An 18,576-nucleotide genomic window follows, 5' to 3' on the forward strand; every position below is an offset into this window, starting at 1 on the left:
TGTTATCAATGCATGAATCATTATACCTGTAAATAAATATGAATTTCTTTTTCACATTATCTTTTCATTTTGATGTCTGGCATTATTAATACATGTAACACCTATAGCATTTTGTACCACATAAGACAATATTGATGTAGGTACTGACAGAGGATTCATCTTATAAACAGGTTATAAGCTTAATGATAATAATAAGTTTAACATAAGGAGGAGAAAATACATTTGCTGTACCGTATTTACTGATACCACTAAGTTCATAAACTTACAGTACAGTAAATGTATTTTCTCCTCCTTATGATTTTCTTAATAACACGTTCTTTTCTCTAGCTTACTTTATTGTAAGAATAAAGTATGTAATACGTACAACATACAAAATATGTCTTAACTGACTGTTCACGTTATTGGTAAGGCTTCAGGTCAACAGTAGGCTATTAGTATTTAACTTTCGGGGAAGTTAAACATTATGTGCAGACTTTCAACTGCGCGGGGGGGTCGGTGCCCCAGCTCCCACGTTGTTTCAAGAGTCAGCTGAATCACTCTCTCACCTTTTAGCTCTGTTAGTATTTGCTTTATATGTGTAGGTGCTCTGGTGTTGAGTACATAGTCTCCCTTCCATTTGTCAGCTTTTTATCCATGTATTTCAGGGCTATGTTACTAAGTACCTATACTTTAGAATTAGAATTGTTATATCCTCTTGGTGGACTGACCCTTTTATCATTATAAAACGTCTGTCTTTGCCTCTAGCAATTCTGGTCTTAACATACATTTTGTTGATATTAATGGAGCCACTCCACCTGTCTTTCAATTACTGTTAGCCCAGTACTACTTTTTCCATTCTTTTACTTTCAACTTACTTGTCTCTGAATCTAAAGTGTGTCTTTTGTAGACATAGTTATATGCTTTTAATCCATTTTTCTAATCTTTCATGTCCAATGCCTGGCTTCTCCCAGAGGCAGTTTCTATTGACTGCTATTCATACTATGTATGGGCCATACTTTCCTACTTCTTTGTGAGTCTCAAAATTATTTGTTGAAAACTAGGAATCTTAAATAACATAATATGGCCACTCTGTAAATCAGATTCCTTCCCCTCCCCAGCTTTTGATGTCACTGTTTGTTTACTTGCTTCTCCTGAACTAATTCTGTAAAGTCTATGTTCTTTGCTGTGTGTGGCCACTGAAGTCTCTGCTCAGTTAGCTCAGCAGTCAACCTATTACTGGACAGAGGTTCCCTAAACGCTCTGGATCAGGAAGTAGTCAGCCTGTGCCGTGGGGTTCTGCATGTGCTGAGGCTCCAGGAGGTGGTTCACAAATCTGTCTGAGGCTTCACTTTCTTGTGCAAAATCTCAAAGTCAGGCAGAAGTGAGAACTTAGGGTCTTCTCAAGTTTTTCCTGGGCATGTAGACACAGATTCCCAAATACATTCAGGGCTTACCAAAGCCCCCTTTATGTATCTTATTTCCCAGCTTTTCCTTTTGAGTTTTTTGGTCAGCCTCTTGTTTGTCAGCCTCTTGTTTACCACCATCCCAGGCAGCAGTAGTGTTGAACAACTGCCACATACTCTGGGGAAAAGACTGTTCAGTGAGTGAGCACAGAGTCAGATCAAAGAAAGACAAGCTATGCAAGTGAGGATTTTCCAGGGAGCTGCCAGACAAGTCACATACACGTAATGACAATTCCCTGGGAATGGGGCTTTGAGGAGAGCTCCAAATTGCCCACTTCAGTGGATGCTAGGCTTTCGGTTTTCAAAGCTACTGTGACTGTGAGGCTATTGGTTTTCAAGATTACTCTGGAGCTGGAGAGAGGGGAATGGTTAACAGGATAAGTGAAAACACCACAAAGCTTTCTGTTCTTATGAAAATTCAGCTGGGTTTTATTTTTTTCCTCCAATAAACAGTCTTTAGATTGTTACAAGCATTCTGGTTAATTTCCAGAGTTCTGAAAATGTTTATTTTGGCCATTTTTTGCTAGTGCTCTCACTGTTTTTTGGAGGAACAGATTTTCAGATGTACTGTCATTTAGAAATCTTTCTCCCTGACGGTGATCTTTAGACCCTAATGACTAAAGACTATTTTTAATATCAATAATTAACATCCACATCAAAAATTATCTCTTTTCATAAGTTTTAATTACTTAACACAATAAAATATTTAGATGACAACTTTAAACTGGATGAGAAGCTACTAGTTTTTTCCAAATTATTTTGGAAGATTCATGAGCAGTATGTGTAAAGATCACTGAGTCAAAAATGCTTCTCTAGGACACCAGGAATTTCTATTACAAGGTGTAAATAAAACTTTCATCATTTAATTAACAATTGTTATGTTTTACAACATTTAAAAATAATGCTGAAGTCCCTGGTGTTATTTTAGTTTATAAAATCACACTCATTCTAAATTGTTTTATTTCATTTACTTGCTTGTTTGGTATTGCCTTTTGTATACTTTCACAGTAACTAAACATTGCCTATATTAGTATAAAGATATCAATTTGACTCACATGGACTTTGAGACAGTGATTAGGAAAATAGCAATTAGGGGGGGAAATGGGTATGTAAAGTCAGACCAACAAAAGATAATTCAAACACTTTGGGTCCTCCACAGTAAGGTAGTGTTCTGGGTGCAATCACCCAGAACACTTTGCCTTGATTTGTCTGACCAATGCAGGGAATAAAGATAACCAAGATACATGGCTTTCTATAGGTCAAAGATGCCCAACAACTTCTGGAATACTTGGTTAGTTGAGGCTCTTTAAATCTGCCATTTATTGTCCTCCTCTGACTCACTGGTAATTCTTCTAGGTAAGGTTTAGGAGCAAAAGCAAAGGGTCAGGTCAGTCCATTTTGTGTGTTACTGACATCAGTGTTTAAACGCTCCCCAAGTTTTTATACCATTTTTATCAGGGAATAAAAATAAAATAAAGTCTTTATCATCAAGAAACAGTCCTTATGAGACCTGGATTTTTTTTTTCTCCTTGTTATACCAAATTGTATCAAGTAATTTGAAAGACTATTATTCAAACAAATACTGCCCACTGAACAAAGTGAACTCTAATCACTGACTTTGTATCTCAACAATTCATAGGTATCAAAGACACAGTATCATGGTTCTATTCTCTTCTTCCTATTCTATTCTGTTTTCTTTTGAAATTGATTCATGACTTTGGAAAATAGTAGGCCTGCTCTGAAACAAATGCTGGCAGTTGCATGCCAAGGCAGCGTTTTCACAGAACTTTCTTATATTCTGAATTCCTTCCCATTAAATGAATAAAACATAGAGATTTAAAAAGGCCTCCTTATGCATTAAGAGGCACAAAAATTATCCTTTGAAATCAATGCAACATTTCCAATCAAATCTGAGATGCTCAATAAGTATAAATCTGTAGATCATTATCTTTAAAATCAGGAGGAATTTTTAACCAAATCTAAAATGGAAAAGCCACAAAAAGAATTCTATTTGAAATCCCAAAATACCAGGTAGGCCCAAATCTTGACTACTTAGCCAATTAAGGTACCATCCTTAATGAGACAAAATATTAATCAAAAAGTAAAAAAAAAAAAAAACCCCAAAACTGGGGGCTCACATTCCCAAACAAATTTAAGGCTATTCTCCCAACATCATTATACTGCCATTTACAAATATATTTTCTTACAAAAGAAAGAGTTGTAAAAAGAAAAAAAAAAGAGTTGCTTTATCCATTTGTTTCCTTTTAGAGAGAAATTCTTTGATGAATTTATCATGTCTGAAAAACGTAACTCGGACACGTTTCACATTTAGAACGTTAGGTAAAAAGATCATCCTCAACATAACCCTACTATGTTTGGGGGAGGGAGTAGAAGGTTTCATACACTAAGGGGCAAGAATCTGGAAGAGACAAGTTCTGTAAAGGACCAGATAAGAAATATTTTAGGCTTCACAGGCCATAAGGTCCCTGTGACTACTGAACACTGTCATTTTAGTTTGCAAATGTGTGTGGCCGTGTTCCAATAAAAGTTGGGAAAATCAGCGCGACCATGCTTGTGGGTCACACTTTGCCGGCCCAGTCTATGAGAAAAGGAAAAGGAGCGGCACTGGTACTGAGGACAAACCACGAGTGGGCATGCAAGCAGATTAGGCGTCCTGATGTATTCTGTGCCTTAATTTCAGGTTTTCCCTTCGTTAAAGTTGTGGCATTTTTTCCCACCCCAGCAGATAATCAACTCCCAACTTTAGTGGTAACAGACAGCAAAGGAGGAAAGTTAAGAAGAGTTCCATTCTTAACAATGTCACTTAGACACCATACAAACTACCTTCTAAAGATGAGTATTAAGTGTGACCAAGTCTTTGCTTTGAGCATGCTTCCCTGACAACTAGGAGAATGGAACCTTCTACCAAGCTCCAGCCAAGACCTGCCCCACACTCAGCCCTAAGGGGAAGCTGCTGATAGGGCGGCTATCTCAATTGCACATTCGTCAGGAAGCAGCCCACAGCATATACTCTGATGGAAAGGTTGAAGAATTAGCAAAATAATCCTAAAATTTTTCATTTTTAATAGCGTAAAACATGCTTTCAGAGAAACTAGAAGCTCTCATGATCCATTGGTAAAAATCTGGCTTCATAAATCTTGAGATATTAAAACACAGCAGGCATACCCTCCCACATGACAACTCCCCCTCCTGCAACATGTTACAGTAAGTGCTGAAAAAGCATACTACTGATCTGGTAATTACTTCACTTCTGGAGCTGCTAAAAGCTCCTATTTTGCTTTTGTTTTGTATGCGTCTCTATCAAATAAGCTTAATTGTGCCCTGCTGCCCTCAGGTGTCCATTTTTTAAATTATACATGATTAGTTGGCAAAGCAGGATCCTTTGTAAATTTCCAAACCAGGAAACTATAGCTATAATATTCAAAGTATTCTTTCATAAACCCCAAACACAAGGCTAATGTAAGTGTTAAAAGTTCAACTTTTAGATATATTTGAAACATTACTGGGATTTTTCCTACCACTTGTGTAACACATTGCCATTGAAAAAGGAGCCAGAAATGGCATAAAGAAGAAAAAGATATATGGCAAATGAAAATAGTGTTGCAACACAGTGCTTCTCAAAGTGTGGTTCAGGGATCCTGTTCAGGGTGTCCATGAGGTCAAACCTATTTTCATAATAATAATAATAAAAACGTTTTTCAGTCTCTCACAAGTTACAGTGGAGTCTTCTAGAAGCTCCATGACTTGTGATATACTGCAAAAGACAAAATGCAGAAGCAGAGAATCTAGCAGTCTACTATTAAACCAAATATGAAAGAGATTGGCAAAAAATTTTAAATGCTATTCTTTTCGCTAAATTTTGTTTAAGTATAATTATTATTGTTCATAAAAAAGTATGTTATTCATTTAATTGGCTTATTAATACTATTTTAAATGATTTAATAAAATGTTTAAATTATCCATTTTAGTTTCTAATATGATAAATCAGATATAAGTAAAAGCTTTTTGGTGGTCCTCGAAATATTTTAAGAGTATAAAGGGATCCTGAGAACACGGAGAAGTATTTAGTAGCAGCTTCTATCACTGCTTCATTGGAAGTAGTTTCTCTAAAATTTGAGAAGATAAAGGAAAAGACTGCCTTCATTATCAAATTACAAAGACTAACTAACCTCTACTTCTAACTTGATTGTCTAGACAGGCATTAAAGAAAATAATGGGATTAGAGGTCAGAGGTTTCAGTCACCTTCCTCATCTTCATTTCCCCCTCCCTCCCCAAACTATTTGCAGGAAGAAAGAGCAAAACCTGACTTAACAGAGTTTCATCTGCTTTCCTTTATCACCATCTACGAATGAGCAGTGCAAATGTGAGAAGCTCGTAATGGTAAGAAAAAGAAGGGATGAAGTGACTGAATAAGGTATCAATGAGATAATCCGAGGCCCCTAAATGAGCCCCACTGACTCAACTGATAAAAGCTATCCTTGTTGTATTTTGTAAGTGTGAACTGATTCTAAGAAAAGTAAAACTACCAAAAAAAAAAAAAAAAAAAAGGTGAAGAAAGAAAGAGAAGGGGGCTAGGGCAGGGAGAAAGGAATGGAGGAAAGAAAAAAAGTAAAGGAAGTCTTTCATTTTGAGGAGTCATGGAAGCCAAGAAAATCCACCAGTGCATGATTAATTCTGACATGCTTAAATAAGGATTCCTATTAAAATCTCGGCAGTTGCCAATTTGACAGTGATGAGAGTCTGGTGGAGTCACTGTGGCTGGGGAGCCCCCACGAGGTGAAAGAAAGACTCCGCACCAGGGAGGTGGAAAAGAGGACTCCAAGGGAAGAAGGCTTATGGAAATAAACACCACCCACGGCTGGAAATCAGATAGAAAAAGAATTCAGAGCCAGGGCTGGCTCTCCTGAAGAGGACACTGAGGAAATGGGGTAGCATGGACACGAAGAGGGGTCCACAGAGAAGACAGCTCTGCAGGAGGGAGGGATGGCAGAGGCAAAACGTACTCAGAGCGGATGCCAGTTACAATGATGACGGCCGCAGACATCCATAGAGAGTCCCTGAGTTATTAAATAACTACCTAGCAACCTCATGGAGATCTGTGCTGCTTTTTAAGGGTGGAAATATAAGATAGCACAATATGAAAAGTAAAAGCATTAAAAGTCTTTAATCACAATTCTTACAACAGTCATTTTCCACTTCTGATAATAAACCAAATATTTTACCCACCATTTAAAATTCTAGCATCCTAGAAAGCCAATCTACGAATTAGAAACTCACAATTATCAATGCAGTTTACAGATTGAAAAATAATGAATTCCTATGACCTATCTCAAACTGAACGACACACTACACACACCTTCTTAACATTACTCTGTTACAAAACCTATACTTTATTGCTTGACTTCTTTCTTCCCCCTACCAGTGTGGTATACCTGCCTTGGTTTTACCCCTTATCCAACCTATAACCCAACACCAAAAAGAGCCAGTAAAGTCCTGCCTCATACAACAAAGCCAGACTACTGAAGATGATGCACGCCAAGTATCCCAAAGACAGAGCATCTGCAGGATGCCCAGCCCGAGACAGGAAGCCACCACTCCAGAGAAACCACACCCTACTCGCTACACCCCACGCACAGGGTGCGCTGGCTCTGCCAATGCTAGAAAGCAGAGACACACCGCAGATAAAACTGCTGCTAAAAATCCCAGGCCTCAGTGTTAAAGGGTAGATTCTGTCACAAAATCTTGATTTAAAATAATGCCCTGGCTACTGCCTCTGACCATGGCCTGACCTGGGCAGCACCATCTTGTGGATCTCTTCCAACTTTTAGCTGTGACACTGGCCAACTACTGTGCCCCTATCCACCCCAGTCTCTGCTGCAACTCAGTTCTATTTCTAAAACTTCCTCCCATCTCAGGATCCAGTCCTGGTAAGAAGCTCCTGACTACTGTCTTGGCCCTGCTACCTGTCTTCAGCCTCAGCCTCAGCCTCAGATTCAGGAGGCCGAAGCTCGACTATGACTGAAGTACAAGAGAGCTACTTTTAGTTAACAGGGCACATCTGAAGGTAAGTCCAGGAGAGGAAAAGGTTTGAGTTTATTCTAAAATGATAAATCATTTTATTCATGCCATTTCCAATAAAATACAAGGCTTTAAAAAAAAGTTTCAACTCTTTCCTTGTTGATAGTTACAATATTCAATACACCTTAGTTCCAACATAGCAAGAGAAAAATAAACCTTAGAGTTTGTTTTGATAGCTATTGATCTGTATGTGCAAAAGTCTAATTTACATATAGATTTCAGATATGAAGAGGCATTTTAAAAATAAGAGATTACTTAGCAAATGTGACCACAATTATAAAATACTTATTTAATCTAAGTGAGTAAACCACTTGCAGAAAAGTAAAAGCAAGTCCATACTATTGCTAAAATAATGATAAATCATTCATATTTTTTAAAATAGGCTCAGAAGGGAATCACCATTCTTAGCTCCAGTGAAATGACTATAACATCTGAGCCCACTTAGTGAAGGGTGTGTAATTAAGAGACCCCCGGTGTTTTTCCACCACAGCACCTCAGTTACCTACCACCACCGCTGCAGTTAACCTGACTAAGGGAGGTTAGCCTCACCAGCACTACCAGAGTGAGATATGGCCTCTGATCCTTACCCAGATGGCAGGGAACTTGGAATGGAGTGTACATGCTACAAGTGTTTCTTTAATGACAGAATAAATTAGAAAAAAGGAAGCTAGAAAGACATTCCAACATATGACACTGTATTAGACTCACTGTATTAGTATACCTTCTACCATTGTATTACTAAGATTAGCAGGAAGAACAAAGGCCCATTCCAGTGCATTTTCAACACATCATTCCTAAGCACAGGAAGATTCACAAAGAACAGCTGTAAGAAGTGAACCTCCCAGGTTATACCTCCCCCACTGAAAGCATGAGGATGAGCTTGTCTCAGCACTTCTTAGAAAGGTCATGCTGTTGTACTGCTATTATGACACAATGGTAGGGAAGAAAAGGAAAGTGGTTTATTGGTTCATTTCCCAAGAGGATTACTCTGGCTTTGGACTAAGTAATGAGAGGTGATGACCTAGGCAGTACAGCATAAGGAGAAGGTGAAAAGGGGAAGATGTTAGAAATAATTCACTTTATACTCTTCATGAATGATTCGCTTTCAATAAGTCAGACACTGTAACATAATTCAGGCAATCATAATGCAAGAGAAGTTATATCCAGAATTATGAATTAAAACTTACCACCTAGAAGGAAAATTTATTTTTAAAATGAATCCAGAGGAGGAAAAGAAGAGAAACACATTTTCACACAGTTAGTTTTTACGATAGCTACTATATATTCAACAGACTTGTAACAGCATGCATTGTATATAAGAAAAGTCTAATATACAAAACTTAAACAACAGACAATCCGAAGTATGTAGCACACATTTTAAAAAACAATCCTGAGAACTAATAATCACTAAAAACATGATTTTGAAGGCGATACAGAGAGATTTACTTGTATTCATAATTTTCTCCCTCATACGTAATTCTGCCACTATAGCCATTTGTTATTATGTACGATAATATTAAACTGTTCATTTATATAAACTGTCTCTTATATCCTAGTTGCCAAAAAGAAGTGCGATGCATCATTTAATCTCCTTTCAATTCCTCAAATGTGGAAGACAAAAGCAAATCCAAGATCTGTGGTTCTGAACCTGTGTACAAGAGGCCCTGGGGTGCCCATGGCTTGTTTGGACATCAAGCATGCGGAGTTATCTGAATAAATAACAAACCTCACACCTTTATTTACTGTTATGCTTCAAATTATTGTGATTAATAAGACACATGCTTATGTGAAAGTATTATTAAAGCAATATTAGCTTTTTAAAAAGCAATCCAGCTTTTAATAGAAATAAATCCCCACAAATCTAGCAACTTCCATAGAAGTTCTATGACATCCCCAACCTTTAAATAAGAATCGAACTGTTACTGGATTCTTTTTTTCATTATTACACATTTTCTCAGTCAAAAGAGACTAAATGCACAACTATCATATGTGGGCGGGACCTCAAGATATCCAATGTGAAGAAGTTCCTCGTGCTGGGACGCACTGGCTTGGATTAATGTTTATATGTGGACAAGCATAATCAAAAGTGTTTCCTTCAGCTGATAGTTAGGCTAAGAAATTGAGTGGGAGGAAAAGAAGGGGACAGAGTTGCAGCTGTTATCACAAGATGAACAGAGAAGAAAGCAATGAAAACGTGCTTCACTGTTAACAGGAAAACAGAGGTTAGGACAGTACACTGAGTGGTCATCCCCATATCAAGTTGAATGAATATTAGACTCTAACACTCATTTCAAGGCTCACACTGTGGGAATCCCAGTACCTCCATTTCCACAAGACATATGATCCACAAATGTCCCCTGAGAACATCTACATTTTCAGTCTATATGATCTCAGGACACATGTTACATATGCCTACAAGTCACTAACGTGTTCTAAATTCACCTCCTGCAAACTGCAGAAGGAATTTCCTAGTTGAGTATTGTGAGATTTGTGAAGACGATGTTGAAATTATGATTCTATCACTGTATCTTCTCCTTCACTTTCTTGACAGTAGAACCGTTCTTCCCCCACTCAGTCCATCTTAGTGACCCCATACAGCTCCAGTTTGCCTCTCTTAAAGAGGAGCACCATGTTTAAAATAAGGTGTGACCTTTTGGAATAGCAGAACAAATTAGGACCAGTATCTAACTTTTAGTTCTTGTAATGTGGTTTCTTAATTGTGAGATAAATCATATAGCAAATCAAGGTATGATCCAGACTCTTTAATTATAAGAAACATGATTTTCTCTTCAAAATAAGTGGACCTGGGACTATGAAATAATTTTTGTGCTAAGTACATGTTGATCTATATTTAACTAAAACATTTTCATTTTCTCTAATATGAACAGTTCAAGTAAATGCTAAAATTCCACTTCTACGAAAGGTGAAAGTTTACATATAATTCTAAATTCTGTAATCTCATCCTATACTTTAAATAGAAGATGAGACGGTAGATTACCTTGATAGTTCAACTAGCAAAAGACCAGGTAAGTTGAGGAGTGTAAAAAAGTCTGAGTTTTAAGACTTACTACTATATTTAGTGAAAACATAGTCGACACTTTCAGGTCTAACTCATATCCTCTTTCCACTACTCTAAATCAACCCTAGTAGCTAACCAAAAAACAAAACAAAAACAAAAAACATAAGTAAAAGCTCTGTCTCTGCCATCTAGTGGAGAAAGAAGATACAGAACACACATTATAGCTAGAACAACTCCAGACGTGTAGGCATACGGAATTCACTTAAAATTATGTTCAGTGCTAGCATGTAGAATAAGTTATTTCTTTTTCCAAAGGTTTATGTTTACCTACCTGCCATGTAGAGAATGAGGTAAAGGGAGGCAGAGGATAAACACATGTGAACACAAAAGCAAAGATAAGCCCAAAATATTTTGGAGCTCTGTAAGACAGCTTCACACACCTACACTTACATGGCCATGGAGATCTGTGTTAAGAAGCATCATTGCACAGGTGAGGCAATGGACTCCATCTAACAAAAGAGACAAGGACAGAAAGCATTAATTCACTATTTCCTGTCGGACTCCTCAGTATCATTAAAATAGCATACCTATGCTTAATTAAGAACCTATGAAAACGCAATACTGTGGCTAGGCAAAATTAATCATATTCATTTGGGGAAACACAAAATAGATAAAGAAAAAGTTATTAAAAGGATCTCAATGCACAGATTTGTACTCTACTGGTGATGAAGTAAATTATTCCTACCTCTGGAGGACAATTTGATAGTATATATCTAAAGCTTTGAAACAGTGTCCTTTGACACAGCAAACCTACTTCTAGGGCTTTATACTAATGAAATAAGGAGCTACCCAAAACACAAGGATATCTAAAGAAAGACTGCTTACAATGGGGAATGAGTAAATACGACCCACGTAAAACACAATTCTGTTATGTTGAAGTCATTAAAAATGTGGTCCAAGTATACATGTTGAAATGGAAAGATATTTTACAATAAAGTATTACATGAAAAACACATTATATGCAGTATGATTCTATTTAAATACAATACATCTAGAATGATATATAACATAATATTAAAAGAGATTATTATCTCTGGATAGTAAAATTATAATTTTTATCTTTTTTATTTAAAGTTTCTCAATTTTCTATAAGATATAGAAATGAAAATAAATTATTTAATACTTTTACTTTTTTTATTTTCTGGGAAGAAAGTGAATTAGGAAAGAAGCAAAAGTTAAAGAAAACCAAGATTTGCATCTTCCAATGTTTACTCTTTGGGTATTCGTTCTCTGGCTAAAAATATATAGACAGAAATAGTTATCCTTTTTCTTGCCATTCTTTAAAGGCAACAGTTAGGTTGACTGGTCCAGGATGTACAAGAGGCCCAGGCAAAAGTGAAATACTGAAATAATCACTGAAGATTTAAAAATTAATATTTAGGGGAAAAACGTTACCCAAACCAGCAAGTTCATTTCACAATTATATGGAAACATCACTTTCTCTTCTTACTTTACAAAGGAAAAGAAAAAGCACTAAGAGTTAAGCTTCTCATTTCCAAACCTTTGGATTAGTTCTCCTTATTCTCTCCCTGCAATTCTCAATCCAAGTAAAGTAGACAATAGCAGTTGCAGATGCAGAAAAATCTTATTAATTTATACTAAATGTACAAAAAAGCTTGTCCAACTACTGAATTCATGAATTAAAGATAGCTTATCTTCCAAAATATGCCTCTGAGTTCAGCAGGTGATTTCTCTACGCGGACTATCTCTAAGTAGATGCTACTAAATGCTTAGAAGTGTATGTATTCCGGTATTCTAAATACATATAAAACAAATTCTTGAATGTATTTATAAAACTCAGCAGCTAACTCTCAAATATCCTTATCAACAGCCAATTGAGTACACAAATCCGTAGTCCTTGTTTCACTTAGTAATGTCAACATCTTAGATTTGAAGAAGGGTCTAATAAAAACAATCCACTTCTATACCTTTCATTCTCTAGTCAAGGCCGACAGTGATACAGACAGTGAATAAATGGTCTACATATATAGTCAAAGGAATAAAGACAGTTCCTATTTTACGGATAGGAATGTGACTTTAACAGTCAGTTAATTTAGCTACAGCCTGCAAGGCAGAGGCAGCAGGGGCAATCACTTTAGTCAGTATAAAGTACACTGACACAATGTTAATTGGCAATACGGAAGCTAAGAGATAATTATAATTTCTAGTGCATCTAGTCTCAGTGATTTATTCCAGAACTTGTAAGTTTATGAAAGATACTCCAATTGTAAGTGAATATGCTTGACTTCAAGCCCTGAAAACTTTGCTTTATTGTAAGAATTGAAACGGAGAAATGACCTCTCTTCATAGGGTATATCAAAAATTAAATAGTTTAAAGTTGCTTTTTAAAATAGTATACACAAATATAGATCATTAAAATCATAAACCAGAGTCAGTGGTCAGTGCTGTAATAATGAATGTCCAAAAAAAGCACCAGAGACACACCACAAACTCCAGTGAGATTTGCAAATGTTTCCAAAACTAACCATAAAACTATACACACACTTCATTAAGAAGCTTAGAGATCAGGTGTATAGGAAGAAGAAAGAAGAAAACTAGCATTTCACTTATTACAATGCACACTGACATAAAATCTCAGTGACAAACCATGAGCAATTTAAAGAAAGTATACTGTCATACTATGGAACTGGAAAATGGAGTAAAAGTAACTAAAACAAGAGTAAAGAATATCATGCAGTCATTAAACATCATGGCTTTTAAAGAATATTTGATAACATGAGAAAATGCTCACAATGAAAGGGAAAGACAGTAGGAAACAAAACTCTGTAATGATTCCAATTTGACATAAAATATGGTACAAATAGACTAGAAGGAAGTAAATCAAACTGTTAGTAGCAGTTATCTCTAGGTAATTAGAGATAACTAGATGATTTTCATTTTCTTCTGTATAAGTTTCCATATTTTCCATAATAAAATGTAACCTTCACATTGAGGAAAACAGCCCTTGTTAAGAAAGAAATTCAAGCATTTCCATCAGATTACCTTGTGAAGCAATGGTATCTGGGTTACAATAAAAATATCTATTGGAGAAGTGTACTAAAACTCTCTCTCGTTCTTGGGTTTCTCCCACAAGAGAAAATGCTTTAAAGAAATACCTAAAAAAGAATTAAGGGGGAAAAGGTGAATTTTTAGAAAATGTTACCATACTCTCTATGTTTGATGGTTAAAGTTAATCCATTTAAACACAAGAAATTAGCAATACAAAGTAAGATATCCTATAGTTATTTTTTAAAAATCACTTACTACATGGCCATTCAACATAAATTTATATTGATGTTTATATTATAGGAACTGTCAATATAAAAGATGACAGAGCAATAACATGGTGGCCAATACATCAAAAAAAAGCCTTGGGAAAGTGGGTGATTTCCACATATGTTAAGTGTCAAGTAGCCATTTTAAAAGATCAGTCGGATAAAAACTAAAGAACACAAGTCTGGATGCATAACCATGTAGGATATGTTTTAAACTTTTTTTTTTTTTTTTTTTAATTTTTTGGCCATGCCACGCGGCATGTGGGATCTTAGTTCCCCAACCAGGGATCGAACCCACAGCCCCTGGCAGTGTGGAGTCTTAACCACTGGACCGCCAGGGAAGTCCCCTGTAGACTATGTTTTAAAACTTGACAAAGATCACAGGTTTTTGTCATTTTGTTACGTGACTGTAAACACCACCGACCCACTATTAAAATTACAATTATATCGTCTTATGCACAGTAGATTTTTTTTTTATTCAAACAGAAAGTCACAAAAGTTATAATCATCCTCATCAGTTCACTCAGTCCCATGTAATTAATTTTTTTTTCATCTTGAACTTTTGTTAGCACTTTTATGAATTCATCAGTTTTCCATTAGCACAGTAGATTTCTGTTAATTTTATTTTGCCTGTTATCACCACCATATATTATTAACTTGCTACATGAGGAAGAAATTGGAAAATAAAACCCTAATTTATTTCTTAAATTAGGAATACCAATCTAGATCAAACTAGATCAGAGTCACTGAGAGTACTGTCTATTATAGATGTATCCAGGACCCTCACTTGACAAAGTAGATGCATTTACCTAAACATGAGATGGGAAGGAAAAAATCATTTAAAATGCCCTAAGAAATCTTACTTTTGAAAGAAACATACAATAAAACGTATTTCAATGATGAAAGTGTTGCTGTCTTCCTTATCTGTAGTTAATCTAAATTATGTTGATCTAACTTTAATTTTTCTTAACTTTTTTTTATAAACCATATGAGAGAGCGAAGCAAAAATGCAGATCTCTCCCCCACCCTTACCTGTTTTCATTGACAAACCTATGAGTACCCTTGATTCACACAAAGAGCCAGAGACTAACTCACTGCTGTGCATTCTAACGGAACATCCTCCCTTCACCTCCCAGGCCTCAGTTTCCTGATTTGTAACACTAGAGCATTACACAAGATGATCTCAGAATTCCTCCAGGCTGTGACATGTTATAAAGTTTATAAGATTAAATGCTTACTGGGTTTTACCTTCAGCTGCGCTTAGAAATTTATACTATGGTATCGTGTGAGACGTGAGGGTCAGTGTGTTTCCAGCACCTTCACTTGAACAGATCAGCAAAAAGCGCTACCGTCTGAAACAGTTTTACAGATACTTTCTGCTGATTATTATGTTGATATTCATTTTTATCCCATTCATTAGTTAATTCCAAAGTACTGTCTTAAAGGGCTATTTGGCTATTGTAAAAAATGATTAGGGAAAATCTAATTCTACGGTCTGTAAACTGCGCCTTTTTAAGGCATTCAAAAACCAAATTCCCACAGATTCCATTTCTCCAAGACTTACTTTGCCACCATTCTTTACTAGGTCGTCTACTTGGTGCAGGATATGAGTTCATGTGTGATTTCATAAAAACAATACATTTTTCCCACTTTCCACCATGTTTAATATCTGTAATACAATCTGAGCTAAGATCACAAAGTAACTGTGGGTTTAAAAAAATAAAAATCAGATTTTAGCTTCAGCGCATTATTTTTCTCTTCTCAGAATTAATTATTTAGAAGCAAAGAAGAACAGAAGTGATGTTTAATCATACCTGAGAGACTGATCCAGTGTCATTCCTGTAAAATCAAAAAACTTCAAATATTCTTCCGCAACTAGTTTGCTAAATTCATTGCTATAAGAAAACAGAATAGACTTGGTTATTAAAATCGAAGCCATCAGAACACGCACATACCCCTACAAGGATACACTCATAGACACCATCCTTGGAATGGGACGTACTTCTTGCCTAGGTGCTTTGCCACATCCGATCTTTTGAATCTGTCTAGTTGATAAAGACATTTGGCCAACCTTTTGGCTGCTTCTACGTTGCTGCTGGTACCATTACTGAGACTTCCTGAGGTTTCCTTTTCCAGAATTTCAGTACTCCCCATTTCAGAATGAGCCTCTAGCAGTGTTGTTTTCACCCCAGCGTTGCTGTGAGAATTGATAAAGAAGAAAACAAAAGAATAGAAAAGATTGTTCTTGTGTGGCAAAAAGGAAAGTAGCTAATGAAATTATCACAATATTGTAGAACAATGAAAAAACTATTTTAAATGATAGCATCTTATGCTTAATTATTCATAAAAATATTTTCAGTTGCTATATTTTAACATACTAGAGAAGTGATTACTTAAACCCTAGATGAGCAGTTCTCAAACCATTTGGTCTCAGGACGTTTATATTCTTGAAAGTATAGAGGACTCCAAACACCTCTGTGTATGTAGGTTATATCTAGTGATATTCACTGTATGAGTAATTAAAACAGAAAAATTTAAATATTCATTTAAAAATAATAAATCCATTTCATGAATATAAGTAATACATTTTTATTAAAAATAACTGTATTTTCCAAAACAATAATATAATATTTAATGAGACAAGCAACAGTGATTTACATCTTTTACAAATTTCTTTAATGCCTGGCACACTAGAAGACAGCTTGATTCTCAGAGCCATTTCTACATTCACTCAGTAATAATACATCATTTTGTTTGAAAATATTAAGAAAATCTGGCCTCACAGAAATATTTAGTTAGAAAAATAGGGAGTATTTTAATATCCTTAATTGTGGATATTCTTTTTTCATATGATGATGCCAGTATAAAACAAGTGGTAGTCTCTTAAAAGTTAGCTGCCATATAGAATCTCAACTTGTATCAATGAACTTTTTGTACTCATATTAAAAACAACTCACACTTTGAATACATCTTACCCAGGCATGATTCTGCCACATGAATTGGTCACTTGCAAAATATCTGTTGACACATCTTATTATTTTAAAAAATAACATTTATTAATGTCACCACTAATATCCTCAGAAAAGTCTTTATGTACTGGGAAGCTGCCAAACTTTTGGTGGTAGATACAAGTTTTCCAAAATTCTAATTTTTGATTGAAACTTAAATTTTACCATTGGCAACAAAAATTGACGGTTGTTTTCCTTGAAGTAATTAAGTAACTCTGTTTTCAAGAAAATGTTTGCCAAAACCACAGTTTATCAGTCAGACTTTGAAGGAAAATGGCATTTCCATGAAAAAAGCAACTAGTTTATAGCCTACAACTCAAACTACATGAGTGCTGTTCCTAGACAGCGCTTCATGCATATTTTCCATTTCATTGCATGTGAAATTAAAAAGGCAGGTACCCAAGTGTTGAAAAGCAATTAATTGGTACTGCTTTATCAAGGACATCTTTAGGTGAAACTGCCCTTTATTTTTATTTTGAATGCATGGCAGTGAAGAATGTAACAACTAGAACAGTTTGGTGCTACTACCTTGATTTGTGCTAAGGCCCCCACCATTGTTTTTGTACCATCAGTGCGTATCAACACAGTGAAAAAGGAAAACAGTGCTGCACTGTTATTATACAAATAATTTTGGCCTCACAAACCCATTGAAAGGGTCTCAGGAAGCCGCACAACCACACTATGAGAACCTCTGCTCTAGCCGGGTGCTGCAGCATGCATCTGTAACACTAAAACCAAGAACACTGTGATTTCCAGACCTTCCTTTGGACTTCTAACAGAACAAAGCTATGTTCATGGTAAACTACTTGTGCTTAAGTAGTCTTCCAACACACTTACTGTAGACTCTAAAGCAGACAGAATTTTTCTGCAATGAACCAGAGAGTAAATATTTCAGACTTGCAGGCCACATAAGGACCCTGTCACACATGCTTCTTTGTTTTTGTTGTTTTTTCACAACCTTTAAAAATGTAAAAGCCATTCCAGGCTACACCGAATCCTAGTCTGCAGGCCCTTGCCCTATCCCATAGCTCTTTAACTTGGCCCAAATTATAAGTAGAGAACAATTTATTGTCTAAACCAGGACACTCTGAAAAGGAAACAGGGATGATAAAATCATTAAATATGTAGTTATAACTGTTACAAGGTATAAAAATAAAAAAGCATTACCAATAAAAAAAAATTAGTTGTAAACTTATAAAAATCATTACAGCAAAGTGAAGATATTTTTAAACAGAACTACTTAATCTCTATTTTGTCACTTGTTCTACCTAACTTACCATTTCCCATTTCCCACTGACCCAGCAACTAAGTGGTAGCCTGGCAGCTTCACTGTCACTCAGTGCAGCTGGGCTACTGCAAAACCAGCTGGTGCACCAAGGAGCGCCTGGGGGCTGCAGAGTCCCCGGCGCCCCCAACCACTGCCAGACTCTAGCAGCCCCTCTCCAAGCTCACTTATCAGCAAGCACTGCACAAGCTATCTCTGAAAGGAGCTTTAAGGGGAGGGAAAAGGGAGAGAGAGTATCCCACATAGTCTTTTAGACTCAACTATGTGAAATTTCTGTTCAAAGCACACGTCAACTCACACATTCCACATGAGACTGTGGAGAAGCTGGAAGTACAAAGTGGAAGGTTACAAACCCATGCTGACTTATTTTACTGCAACTATTAATGA

At 36.1% G+C, this 18,576-nt stretch overlaps 1 protein-coding gene across 4 annotated transcripts in view; it reads right to left on the reverse strand.

Moving 5' to 3' along the window:
• The window catches only part of PSD3 (pleckstrin and Sec7 domain containing 3), a 560,448-nt gene that overhangs the window by 277,847 nt on the left and 264,025 nt on the right, over positions 1-18,576 (reverse strand). For all 4 annotated transcript variants that reach the window (XM_068532284.1, XM_068532286.1, XM_068532287.1 and 1 more), the window contains exons 5-8: positions 15,899-16,093; positions 15,711-15,791; positions 13,625-13,737; positions 11,012-11,070 (exon numbers count right to left, since the gene is read on the reverse strand). In XM_068532284.1, coding sequence (XP_068388385.1) covers positions 11,012-11,070; positions 13,625-13,737; positions 15,711-15,791; positions 15,899-16,093 — 448 coding nt within the window. The remainder of the gene's footprint in view (positions 1-11,011; positions 11,071-13,624; positions 13,738-15,710; positions 15,792-15,898; positions 16,094-18,576) is intronic.

The sequence above is a fragment of the Eschrichtius robustus genome, chromosome 21, assembly GCF_028021215.1.
Source record: "Eschrichtius robustus isolate mEscRob2 chromosome 21, mEscRob2.pri, whole genome shotgun sequence".
NCBI classification, from domain to species: Eukaryota; Metazoa; Chordata; class Mammalia; order Artiodactyla; family Eschrichtiidae; genus Eschrichtius; species Eschrichtius robustus.